Genomic DNA, 13,853 nt, shown 5'->3' on the forward strand with positions numbered 1-13,853 from the left:
TGGCTGCGGAAGAAGAGGGTACGGGTACGGGTACTGGACTGGCCTGTCTGCAGTCCTGACCTGTCCCCAATAGAGAATGTGTGGAGAATGCGACAACGACGACCCCGTACTGTTGCACATTTTAAGACGTGTTTGCAGGAAGAATGGGACAAAATAAAAGCTGAAACACTAAATCACTTGGTATCCTCGGTGCCAAAACATCTTTTAAGTGTGGTAAAAAGGAATGGCAACATTACAAAGTGGTAAATGTTTTACTGTCCCAACTGATTTGGAATGTGTTGCAGACCTGAAATGCAGGAATGGATGTTTTGAGCAGAAAAAACATTAAATATTTCAGGTTCATCCTGTCTGCAATGAAATAAAAGTCAAAGTAAATGTAAGAAACTCTGTGTTTTTTTTTTTTATTATTTGCATTTTCCATGCTGTCCCAACTTTTTCTGATTTGGGGTTGTACTTAGGGTAAACCAGCTGAGCTTAATAAACAATTTGAAAGCACTATTGTGATCAAAACAAAATCAACGTTTTTGCAGAGGAGTTAGTGTTAGTGCTGCACAGCTTCATGGACCACGGTTTAATGCTCATCTCAGGGTAGTTTCTGATAGTCTCTGGACGTGCTGCAAACGAACTGTCAAGTTCTTAAAGATGTAAATATACTTTCGACGCTGCGTTAGTTAACTGCATATTTGCATCGTTCACTAGTAAAATCTTGGAACTGATTAATGTAAATGAGTTTCAGGTATTTTCACAGTACAGAATAATGTATCTATCGCCATGGTAATAACACGTACAGTACACATGCAGACGAATGGAGATTAGATTGAAAAAACCTGGATTATTCTCTTGCAATGTGTAATTATTCAAATAAAAGCTAAATAGATATTAGCCACCTATTGTTAGTTCTTAGATAAATAACTGACCTGTGGTAACAAACCAAGCTGATTTTAGTAAACCTCAAGACAACCCTCTTACCTGTGTTCTGAAGAGAATATTAAAAACAAAGCTTATTTTTAGTTAATTGTACTATGTACAAAAGTCACACCAGCAGTAACATGTTATTAAAACCAAAATAAAAACAGAAGCAAGAGCTGAGCGTTTTCTATAAAACAAACCAATCGGCTAACATAGCTTTGTGAGTTTTTTATTAATCAGATTCCTAATAACCGTTGACTTGCTACACACGTGCACTACGTAAGGTGTAGAATAATGAACTTTACGCCCTAAGTAGTGCACTCTGTTTTGATGTATACCAGATTTGGGACGTAACCAACGGGGAGGAAGTCAGTTCGACAGTGTTAAAGCCCCGTGAAACAAACGTAAAGGGAATTAGATAGTTCCAAGACGAATGCATTCTAAAAACTATACTTTTACAAACAAATTATGAATTAGAAATAAGGCGTGTATTAACCGTCAGTAATATATAGTTTAAAATAGCAAGTTACTTCAGACGGGTTTATTTTTGTCGAGCTCGTAGCTGCTTTTATGTTGAAGCGTGTGTGAGGGAGCTTATGTAGCGCTTAGAGCTGCACGGTTCCTGAATCACCCGGGTTAATGATTCGAATCTTTGTACTGAATCAGGAATCCCGAGTCCGAAATCTCAGTTAACCAGGATCCTATGAGTCCTCTGACTGGCTGCTGCTAAGTACTCAAGGCGAGTGAGCAGGCATTTTTGGATGCATTTTCATGCAGTAAATCAATCGCAATCAGAATGTCAGTACAAGTGACTCAAGCGAACCGGATCACATTACTGAGTGACTCAGATTAACCCGAGTCCATAAAATGAACCGAATTTACCACCACCTCTAGTAGCATTGCGCCCAGTTCAAATCAAACATGGAGGAACGTGAAAGAAAAGCTGCAACTCAGACAACTTCGATTGTTTGTAAAGAATCTGACACGTGTACTGAAGAGAAAGCAGATACAGACTGCGAAATAAATCGAGATCTTGATGAGAAACTGGATATCAGTTCAGATCAGTTTGATCCGCTGCTGGCTCTGTACTCATCACAAGTTCCTCTGCCCTATCCTGATGTTAAATGCTTTAATAACATCGCGGAGTATGAGAGCTTTATAAAAGGAGGACGAGGTCGGGCCAAACCCGAAAATGTGGAGAAAAAGCTCCGAAAAGCCAGAAAGGGTGTAGCAGACCCGGAGAGGATAGAACGATTAAAACGCCTCATGGTGAACAACCCGACTGAAGAGGGAGAAGGGAGTGGAAAGAAACAGACCAGAAAACAAAAACCACGCAAAAATGTTCTCACCCGGATGTCATGTATGTATTTATCATTTTAATTTAACATTTCACTGATCAGCCAAACATTAAAACCACCTCCTTGTTTGTTTCTACACTCACTGTCCATTTTATCAGCTCCACTTACCATATAGAAGCACTTTGTAGTTCTACAATTACTGACTGTAATCCATCTGTTTCTCAGCATGCTTTGTTAGCCCCCTTTTATGCTGTTCTTCAATGGTCAGGACTCTCCCAGGACCACTACAGAACAGGTATTATGGTGGTGATGTGTTAGTGTGAGTTGTGCTGGATAGAGTTTTTAAACACCTCACCGTCACTGCTGGACTGAGAATAGTCCACCAACCAAAAACATCTAGCCAACAGCTCCCCGTGGGCAGCGTCCTGTGACAATTGATGAAGGTCTAGAAGATGACCAACTCAAACAGCAGCAATAGATGAGTGATCGTCTCTGACTTTACATCTACAAGTTGGACCAACTAGGTAGGAGTGTCTAATAGAGTGGACAGTGAGTGGACACGGTATTTAAAAACTCCAGCAGTGCTGCTGTGTTTGATCCACTCATACCAGCACAACACACACTAACACACCACCACCATGTCAGTGTTACTGCAGTGCTGAGAATGATCCATCACCTAAATAGTACCTGCTCTGTGGGGGTCCTGACCATTGAAGAACAGGGTGAAAGCAGGCAAAAAAAGTATGCAGAGAAACAGATGGACTACAGTCAGTAATTGTAGAACTACAAAGTGCTTCTATATGGGAAGTGGAGCTGATAAAATGGACAATGTGTGTAGAAACAAGGAGGTGGTTTTAATGGCTGATCAGTGTATATTATTTTAAAACTAATACTTGTAATGTCACTTATATTGTAAACTGTTTGATAATGTTTATTTTACATTATAAACACCCAATCTACAGCTAGAGCTAGTAAACAGCATAATGTATTTTTATACCTGTCTAAAGTCAAATAAATATTCTCATAACCTAAACAAAAGAGTTTTATTTTAATTCTATAAAAACCTTATCAAAAAGTATCAAGCTGTTCTGCTTTGATTAAAGCCTTATCATTTTAGTAGCACATAATATTTGATGTAACTTATTTATAGTTTCTTTTTTCTGCCTTTATTACATCAGTTTCTGCATTAATGTTTAAGAAAATAAACAAAGTAATAATAAACAAAACATTTAAACATGTGGTTTTCATCTGTGTGTCTTTCTGTAGTGCATGAAGGGAGTCCGTTAGGAGAGCTGAACCGCTGTGTGCAGCAGAGAGTCCGTGTCAAAGTTCACATCCGTACCTTTAAGGGACTTCGGGGAGTCTGCACTGGCTTTGTGGTGGCTTTTGACAAATTCTGGAACCTGGTAAAACTTTCACCTTGTCTCTAAGCTAAATTAAGGGTGTGAGAAATGGGTAGAGTGCAACACTATCATAATTAGATCAGAAAATTCAGTAATACACTCAGTGGCGTAACTAATAGCTCTTGGGCCCCAGTGCAAAAAAAAACAAAAAAACATTTGGGGCCCCCTCAACAAATTTCATATATATATATATTAGGGCTGTCGAAGTTAACGCAATAATAACGCAATTAACGCGATCTCAATTTAACGCGATTTAAAAAAATAGTGCCGTTAACGCAAATTCTATTTGGCCCTGCGAGTCATCCGTAGTTCATGTTGAGACTTGACCGTGCACGGCATCTCTCATTAAGACAGCGTTTCTCAAAGTGTGGGGCGGACTTGCCACCGTTTGTTTCATTTGCGGTTTGTTATCATAATGTAACCGAGCGTCGTAGTGATGCACTCGCTTAATAAAGAAATAGATACACGCTATATTCACAAGTTGTCGGAAGCAGAACACTTTTATTAACTTCTTCTGTTACGGTACCGAGAGTCCTCGCGTTAGCCAAGCATGCTATTACATGAACTATGGAAGCCCCAAAGGGTCAAAACACACTCACTTCGTGTAGAAACGTCCATCAAACCATTGTCACGATACAACCACAGAAAAGTCTGTTACAATAACTACGCCTTATCCCACCTGAAGCACCGCTGATCTACAATGTTTGCTGATGGAGAAATTTTAACCTACAATCTGACATACAGTGTATCACAAAAGTGAGTACACCCCTCACATTTCTGCAAATATTTCATTATATCTTTTCATGGGACAACACTATAGACATGAAACTTGGATATAACTTAGAGTAGTCAGTGTACAGCTTGTATAGCAGTGTAGATTTACTGTCTTCTGAAAATAACTCAATACACAGCCATTAATGTCTAAATGGCTGGCAACATAAGTGAGTACACCCCACAGTGAACATGTCCAAATTGTGCCCAAAGTGTCAATATTTTGTGTGACCACCATTATTATCCAGCACTGCCTTAACCCTACTGGGCATGCAATTCACCAGAGCTGCACAGGTTGCTACTGGAATCCTCTTCCACTCCTCCATGATGACATCACGGAGCTGGTGGATGTTAGACACCTTGAACTCCTCCACCTTCCACTTGAGGATGTGCCACAGGTGCTCAATTGGGTTTAGTCCATCACCTTTACCTTCAGCTTCCTCAGCAAGGCAGTTGTCATCTTGGAGGTTGTGTTTGGGGTCGTTATCCTGTTGGAAAACTGCCATGAGGCCCAGTTTTCGAAGGGAGGGGATCATGCTCTGTTTCAGAATGTCACAGTACATGTTGGAATTCATGTTTCCCTCAATGAACTGCAGCTCCCCAGTGCCAGCAACACTCATGCAGCCCAAGACCATGATGCTACCACCACCATGCTTGACTGTAGGCAAGATACAGTTGTCTTGGTACTTCTCACCAGGGCGCCGCCACACATGCTGGACACCATCTGAGCCAAACAAGTTTATCTTGGTCTCGTCAGACCACAGGGCATTCCAGTAATCCATGTTCTTGGACTGCTTGTCTTCAGCAAACTGTTTGCGGGCTTTCTTGTGCGTCAGCTTCCTTCTGGGATGACGACCATGCAGACCGAGTTGATGCATTGTGCGGCGTATGGTCTGAGCACTGACAGGCTGACCTCCCACGTCTTCAACCTCTGCAGCAATGCTGGCAGCACTCATGTGTCTATTTTTTAAAGCCAACCTCTGGATATGACGCCGAACACGTGGACTCAACTTCTTTGGTCGACCCTGGCGAAGCCTGTTCCGAGTGGAACCTGTCCTGGAAAACCGCTGTATGACCTTGGCCACCATGCTGTAGCTCAGTTTCAGGGTGTTAGCAATCTTCTTATAGCCCAGGCCATCTTTGTGGAGAGCAACAATTCTATTTCTCACATCCTCAGAGAGTTCTTTGCCATGAGGTGCCATGTTGAATATCCAGTGGCCAGTATGAGAGAATTGTACCCAAAACACCAAATTTAACAGCCCTGCTCCCCATTTACACCTGGGACCTTGACACATGACACCAGGGAGGGACAACGACACATTTGGGCACAATTTGGACATGTTCACTGTGGGGTGTACTCACTTATGTTGCCAGCTATTTAGACATTAATGGCTGTGTGTTGAGTTATTTTCAGAAGACAGTAAATCTACACTGCTATACAAGTTGTACACTGACTACTCTAAGTTATATCCAAGTTTCATGTACGTATATAGTGTTGTCCCATGAAAAGATATAATGAAATATTTGCAGAAATGTGAGGGGTGTACTCACTTTTGTGATACACTGTATATACGAAGTCAAGGGTCTCTGCTGGATAGTATTACTGCCTAGTATGTGAGTGAATAAAACTCCCTTACAGTTTTCTCTTGTCCCAGCAGTTTTTAACATAAGTACATTTAGCATAAAATGTGTTCACCATTTTAATGGTAACATTTCACTTAAAAATCCTTGTTTTCTATAACATTTACACAGATTTTTTTTTATGTGATTAATCGCGATTAACTATAAGAAATTCTGAGATTAATCGTGATTAAAATTTTTAATCGTTTGACAGCCCTAATATATATACAGTGTATCACAAAAGTGAGTACACCCCTCACATTTCTGCAGATATTTAAGTATATCTTTTCATGGGACAACACTGACAAAATGACACTTTGACACAATGAAAAGTAGTCTGTGTGCAGCTTATATAACAGTGTAAATTTATTCTTCCCTCAAAATAACTCAATATACAGCCATTAATGTCTAAACCACCGGCAACAAAAGTGAGTACACCCCTAAGAGACTACACCCCTAAATGTCCAAATTGAGCACTGCTTGTCATTTTCCCTCCAAAATGTCATGTGATTTGTTAGTGTTACTAGGTCTCAGGTGTGCATAGGGAGCAGGTGTGTTCAATTTAGTAGTACAGCTCTCACACTCTCTCATACTGGTCACTGAAAGTTCCAACATGGCACCTCATGGCAAAGAACTCTCTGAGGATCTTAAAAGACGAATTGTTGCGCTACATGAAGATGGCCAAGGCTACAAGAAGATTGCCAACACCCTGAAACTGAGCTGCAGCACAGTGGCCAAGATCATCCAGCGTTTTAAAAGAGCAGGGTCCACTCAGAACAGACCTCGCGTTGGTCGTCCAAAGAAGCTGAGTGCACGTGCTCAGCGTCACATCCAACTGCTGTCTTTGAAAGATAGGCGCAGGAGTGCTGTCAGCATTGCTGCAGAGATTGAAAAGGTGGGGGGTCAGCCTGTCAGTGCTCAGACCATACGCCGCACACTACATCAAATTGGTCTGCATGGCTGTCACCCCAGAAGGAAGCCTCTTCTAAAGTCTCTACACAAGAAAGCCCGCAAACAGTTTGCTGAAGACATGTCAACAAAGGACATGGATTACTGGAACCATGTCCTATGGTCTGATGAGACCAAGATTAATTTGTTTGGTTCAGATGGTCTCAAGCATGTGTGGCGGCAATCAGGTGAGGAGTACAAAGATAAGTGTGTCATGCCTACAGTCAAGCATGGTGGTGGGAATGCCATGGTCTGGGGCTGCGTGAGTGCAGCAGGTGTTGGGGAGTTACATTTCATTGAGGGACACACGAACTCCAATATGTACTGTGAAATACTGAAGCAGAGCATGTTCCCTTCCCTCCGGAAACTGGGTCGCAGGGCAGTGTTCCAGCATGATAATGACCCCAAACACACCTCTAAGACGACCACTGCTGTATTGAAGAGGCTGAGGGTAAAGGTGATGGACTGGCCAAGCATGTCTCCAGACCTAAACCCAATAGAACATCTTTGGGGCATCCTCAAGCGGAAGGTGGAGGAGCGCAAAGTCTCGAATATCCGCCAGCTCCGTGATGTCGTCATGGAGGAGTGGAAAAGCATTCCAGTGGCAACCTGTGAAGCTCTGGTAAACTCCATGCCCAGGAGAGTTAAGGCAGTTCTGGGAAATAATGGTGGCCACACAAAATATTGACACTTCAGGAACTTTCACTAAGGGGTGCACTCACTTTTGTTGCCGGTGGTTTAGACATTAATGGCTGTATATTGAGTTATTTTGAGGGAAGAATAAATTTACACTGTTATATAAGCTGCACACAGACTACTTTTCATTGTGTCAAAGTGTCATTTTGTCAGTGTTGTCCCATGAAAAGATATACTTAAATATCTGCAGAAATGTGAGGGGTGTACTCACTTTTGTGATACACTGTATATATACCCCCCCCCGGTAGTTATGCCCCTGAATACACTTCAATGTATTCTGTAAAGTATGGCAAGATTTTGTTTGTGAACTTCTATCATTATCCTGTGATGTAGGTAACAACATGCTATAACAATCATGGAATTAAACAAAGGGAAATTGGTGGGTTACCCAATTGTGTTGCGTTAAAACCTGGTATTAAAATATGTTGGCTTTTTTTACAATTTGATTTAATATGGTCAGTACTTTATCTACCCACCTTATGCTGCAATTATAGATACAATTATCTTGGGGAATGTCTTTATTAACATAGCAAATCTAGCCACTGTGGTTTTTAGCCTCTTCGAGTTGGGTTGTGTTGGTGTACAGCAATCTAGGCTTTGACTAGGCATTTAAATGTTTTCCTTGAAACCACTTCAGCGTAGCTTTAGTATTATGTTCACGGCCATTGTCCAGCTGGATGGTGAACCTCTGTCCGAGTCTCAAATTTCTGACTGACTGTAACATACACTGATCAGCCAAAACATTAAAACCACCTCCTAGTTTCTACACTCACTGTCTATTTTATCAGCTCCACTTACCATATAAAAGCAATTTGTAGTTCTACAATTACTGACTGTAGTCCATCTGTTTCTCTGCATGCTTTGTTAGCCCCCTTTCATGCTGTTCTTCAATGGTCAGGACCCCCACAGGACCACCACAGACAGAGTAAATATTATTTGGGTGGTGGATGATTCTCAGCACTGCAGTGACACTGTGTTGTGCTGGTATGCGTGGATCAGACACAGCAGCACTGCTGGAGTTTTTAAATACCGTGTCCACTCACTGTCCACTCTATTAGACACTCCTACCTAGATGGTCCACCTTGTAGATGTAAAGTCAGAGACGATCGCTCATCTATTGCTGCTGTTTGAGTCAGTCATCTTCTAGAATGTCATCAGTGGTCACAGGACGCTGCCCCTGGGGCGCTGTTGGCTGGATATTTTTGGTTGGTGGACTATTCTCAGTCCAGCAGTGACAGTGAGATGCTTAAAAACTCCAGCAGCACTCATACCAGCACAACACACACTAACACACCACCACCATGTCAGTGTCACTGCAGTGCCAAATAATACCTTCCCTGTGGTGGTCATGTGGGGGTCCTGACCATTGAAGAACAGCATGAAAGGGGGCTAACAAAGCATGCAGAGAAACAGATGGACTACAGTCAGTAATTGTAGAACTACAAAGTGCCTCTATATGGTAAGTGGAGCTGATAAAATGGACAGTGAGTGTAGAAACAAGAAGGTGGTTTTAATGTTATGGCTGATCGGTGTATTTCTTTGTATGACTCTATATTAAACCATGAATTGTGATGTTGGTATGTGTAGTTATTACAGAGTGAATCTGTTTTCCCCTAATTTTGTCTTCTTTGATTTTCTGTGTGGCTAGGCGATGGTGGATGTTGATGAAACCTACAGAGAGCCTTTACTTGGACAGGCATTCTATCATGAAAAAGCACTGACTGTTACAAGGGTATGGTATGAAATATATATACCAAAAATATTCACTTCTTTTTTTTTTTAACGAATGTAATATTATGGAATGTCCATAAATTATTACTTACAGTGCAGTTACAAAGTATTTGCCCCTCCCCTGAATTCTTCTATTTTTGTAATCTGTCACATTTCAATTTTCAGATCTTTATTAAAGATGAAGATAATTAGATAATATAATAATTTAATAATTTAATTTAGTTTTAATATGATTTAATGTTTGTGGAACCCCAATATCTGCTGATGTTATTTGCCAGTAATATAGTGGTTGGATCATACTCTCAGAAGCATATATACTTTATGGCCAAAAATATGTGGACACCTAACCATGAGCTTTTGGAGATTTTGGACACACCATTCCAAAACTGTGGGCAAGAATATGGAGTTGGCACCTTGTTTTTTACAATAAAGTCTCTACTTTTTGACAGAACTATCCAGAAGATTTTGTACCTATTAAGTCAGAACAGCATTTTTTTATATCCAGCACTAATGTTGAATGAGAATACCTAGCTTAAAATTATTCACCCCAGTAGTGATCAGTGGACTTGAGGTCAGATCATTGTGCAGACCACTGAGGTTTCTTTTCACCAAACTCATCAAAAGATGTCTTTATAGGAATTGCTTTGTACACATGAGCACAGTCATGCTGAAACATAAAATGGCCATTCCTAAACTGTTGCCACCAAGTTAAAAGCATATGGTTTTGGCTGCTCAGATGGCTAGCGCACCAGAGCTGGGATTTCGAATACATTGTATCGAATCTCAGCTCTGGCGTCCGTCTGGGCTGAACGGCCACATTAACAACGATTGGCCTGTTGTTTAAATAGGGGTGGGGTTAGGGTTAGGGTTGGGCGGTATGACGATATTACTGTATACCGCGGTATTTAAAAATGGTGATTTTTTTTAATGTGAAGCGCCAAATTTCTGCTTCAGGTTTACCTTGAAAACGGAGACTTTAGGACATGCGCGCATCAGTAAGGGAGGGGTGGGAGGGGTGGGCGGTTGGAGCTCGCTGATTGGCTGTGGGGTGCTCACTGGTGATAACACAGAGAGACGAGTGAAGAGCCACACTGGCTAGCGTTAGCTGTGAGCTAACAAGCGGAAACTGAAAAACGGCTCGTCTTTTAATTTTTCAAAATCAACATTTTTTATCAGTTCAACCGGAAATGAACACAAGCGCGTGCATGTGCGGACATGTACTTATTTACTAAATATATCTTCAGTGTAAATCGAGCACAAGTGTTGAGAAAAAGGAGCAAACAGTAATAATAACGTTACGCCCAATCCGCTGTTCTGACTCTTGTCTGCCATAGATTTTCCTGCCTGAACTATTTTTTCCTAAATAAAAGCGCTATATTAAGAAAAAAGAACGTCTCACCTGTCGTGTAATGTGAATTATAAAATATATTGTCTCGTGTGTAGGGAAGAGATCGGATTTGTACCGTTTCCGTGTTCGTGTTTTGCACTGAGCTTGTGTGACATGTAAAGTAGCGTTCTCGTTAACCACTCAAATGTTTGGACTTTGAATTATTTTAACATTACTTTACATCACCGTCATCGCAACATGAACATTTACATTCATATTTTTTGTTACGGTATAGAACTTAATTCTGGATTACAGGCATAACTAATCGTACACGTTCATACACTTTTAAGAAATATCTGTAACTATAAACTAAGCAGTTAACTTTTGAAATATATTGAAGTGTGTAGCCTGCTATTATTCTGTTTTGTGTGGGCAGAGAGAGATTACAATGCCAAAATGTTATGTGTTAATGTTTGTGTTAAAGTGTAATTGATACACGTGCATTTATACTTATGCGTATTTATTATAGATCAGACAAGATAAGCAATGTTTGACGTTCAGATTGTTAAATCTTTTTATAATAAAACATTGAAATATTGTAATTACACTCAAGTGTGTACACTGTACAGTTTGTCCGCGACACCCCCCACCCACGGTAATACCGTATACCGCGGTATTTTCTGAAGACGGTTTGACGGTATGAAAATCGGCAATATCGCCCAACCCTAGGTGGGGTATTAAGCTAGATAGAGACTCCTCGTAACTGATGCACTACGACCTCTGCTGGCTGATTGGTGGCACTTGCACAGAGGCGGGGAAAGAGTGCGGATCAGGGTGTGTTTCTCCATACACAAGGCTGATTCGCATACTGTATATGCACTCGCCTAGTGTGGGTGACAAAATGCATACGGCTGCTGCCCACGTGTCGGAGGGGGCGTGGGTTAGCTTCGTTCTCCTCAGATCAGAGCATATGGTTTTAATTTATATCATTAATATTAAATATCTCAACAGTGGGTGTGGCTGAAACACCTAAACTCAATCATTAGTGAATACTTTTGGCTATATAGTGAATAGTTAATTACTAGTTTATTACTGATGTATCTTATAACATTGCTGTTTTACCCCAGCTCTGTGGTATTAATGTATTTATTTGTATCTTAAACATGTACACTTATACACTGATCAGCCATAACATTAAAACCACCTCCTTGTTTCTACACTCACTGTCCATTTTATCAGCTCCACTTACCATCTAGAAGCACTTTATAGTTCTACAATTACTGACTGTAGTCCATCTCTACATACTGTTTTAGCCTGCTTTCACCCTGTTCTTCAATGGTCAGGACCCCCACAGGACCACTACAGAGCAGGTATTATTTAGGTGGTGGATCATTCTCAGCACTGCAGTGACAATGACATGGTGGTGGTGTGTTAGTGTGTGTTGTGCTGGTATGAGTGAATCAGACACAGCAGTGCTGCTGGAGTTTGTAAATACCGTGTCCACTCACTGTCCACTCTATTGGACACTCCTACCTAGTTGGTCCACCTTGTAGATGTAAAGTCAGAGACGATCGCTCATCTATTGCTGCTGTTTGAGTTGGTCATCTTCTAGACCTTCATCAGTGGTCACAGGACGCTGCCCATGGAGTGCTGTTGGCTGGATATATTTTTGGTTGGTGGACTATTCTCAGTCCAGCAGTGACAGTGAGGTGTTTAAAAACTCCATCAGCGCTGCTGTCTTTTCCACTCATACCAGCACAACACACACTAACACACCATCACCATGTCACTGTCACTGCAGTGCTGAGAATGATCCACCACCAAAATAATACCTACTTTGTGGTGGTCCTAGGAGAGTCCTGACCATTGAAGAACAGCATGAAAGGGGGCTAACAAAGCATGCAGAGAAACAGATGGACTACAGTCAGTAATTGTAGAACTACAAAGTGCTTCTATATGGTAAGTGGAGCTGATAAAATGGACAGTAAGTGTAAAAACAAGGAGGTGGTTTTAATGTTATGGCTGATGGGTGTATACTACTGTTACTGACACATTTTGACGCCACTCTTTCTGTGAACCTTATTTGCTTACAGCTGTTTGAAAAATTGAGTGTTCAGGAAAGGCAGGAGCTCAGCACTGTACAGAAGGATTCTGGAAAAGGAGGAAAAGTGAAAGGTTCTTCAAAACAAGACAAACGGACCACTGAGCATCAACTTGCTGCTAGAAGCAGCACTGCAAGGGCTCAAGAGCCAAGTCAAGCACAGGAGAGATCTGTAACAAGCCAGGTAGCGAAGAGCACTGCTGTTTTTCAGGGATCTGATGCTAGTTCGAAGCAGAAGCTAAAAGCCTCTAAGCCAAGAGTGGAGTACGGTCGAGTGCGCACCCGTCACGTCAATCAACTTTTTATCCGGGGAGAAAATGTTCTCCTTGTGAATGTACAGCAAGAGTAGTGGTAAGGGACTGAACACTGTTTCTGATTGTAAAAGCACAAATAAGGGCTTATTTATGTATCATATTGATATATATGCGATCCTACTTGTTTAAGTAGGGAAATAAAGCTCATAATCCTTTTTGCGGTGTGCTTCTTCTTTATAATTTTAGTGCTTAGTAAAACCACCTCCTTGTTTCTACACTCACTGTCCATTTTATCAGCTCCACTTACCATATACAGTGGGGTCAAAAAGTATTTAGTCAGCCACTGATTGTGCAGGTTCTCCTACTTAGAAAGATGAGAGAGGTCTGTAATTTTCATCATAGATACACTTCAACTATGAGAGACAAAATGAGAAAAAAAAAATCCAGGAAATCACATTGTAGGATTTTTAAAGAATTTATTTGTAAATTATGGTGGAAAATAAGTATTTGGTCACCCACAAACAAGCAAGATTTCTGGCTCTCACAGACCTGTAACTTCTTCTTTAAGAAGCTCTTCTGTCCTCCACTCGTTACCTGTATTAATGGCACCTGTTTGACCTCGTTATCTGTATAAAAGACACCTGTCCACAGCCTCAAACAGTCAGACTCCAAACTCAACCATGGCCAAGACCAAAGAGCTGTCCAAGGACACCAGGAAGAAAATTGTAGACCTGCACCAGGCTGGGAAGAGTGAATCTACAATAGGCAAGCAGGTTAGTGTGAATAAATCAAGTA

The 13,853-nt window shown here is 41.1% G+C and overlaps 1 protein-coding gene across 1 annotated transcript; it reads left to right on the plus strand.

Moving 5' to 3' along the window:
* The first annotated feature begins 1,700 nt into the window (after positions 1–1,700).
* lsm11 (LSM11, U7 small nuclear RNA associated) lies at positions 1,701–13,273 on the plus strand. The gene is made up of 4 exons (XM_062999911.1): positions 1,701–2,269; positions 3,474–3,613; positions 9,294–9,377; positions 12,797–13,273. Exons 1-4 carry the CDS (start codon positions 1,831–1,833, stop codon positions 13,151–13,153), a joined length of 1,020 nt encoding a protein of 339 aa, XP_062855981.1. The 5' UTR covers positions 1,701–1,830; the 3' UTR covers positions 13,154–13,273.
* The last annotated feature ends 580 nt before the right edge of the window (positions 13,274–13,853 follow it).

Source organism: Trichomycterus rosablanca, chromosome 8 (genome assembly GCF_030014385.1).
Source record: "Trichomycterus rosablanca isolate fTriRos1 chromosome 8, fTriRos1.hap1, whole genome shotgun sequence".
Taxonomy (NCBI): Eukaryota; Metazoa; Chordata; class Actinopteri; order Siluriformes; family Trichomycteridae; genus Trichomycterus; species Trichomycterus rosablanca.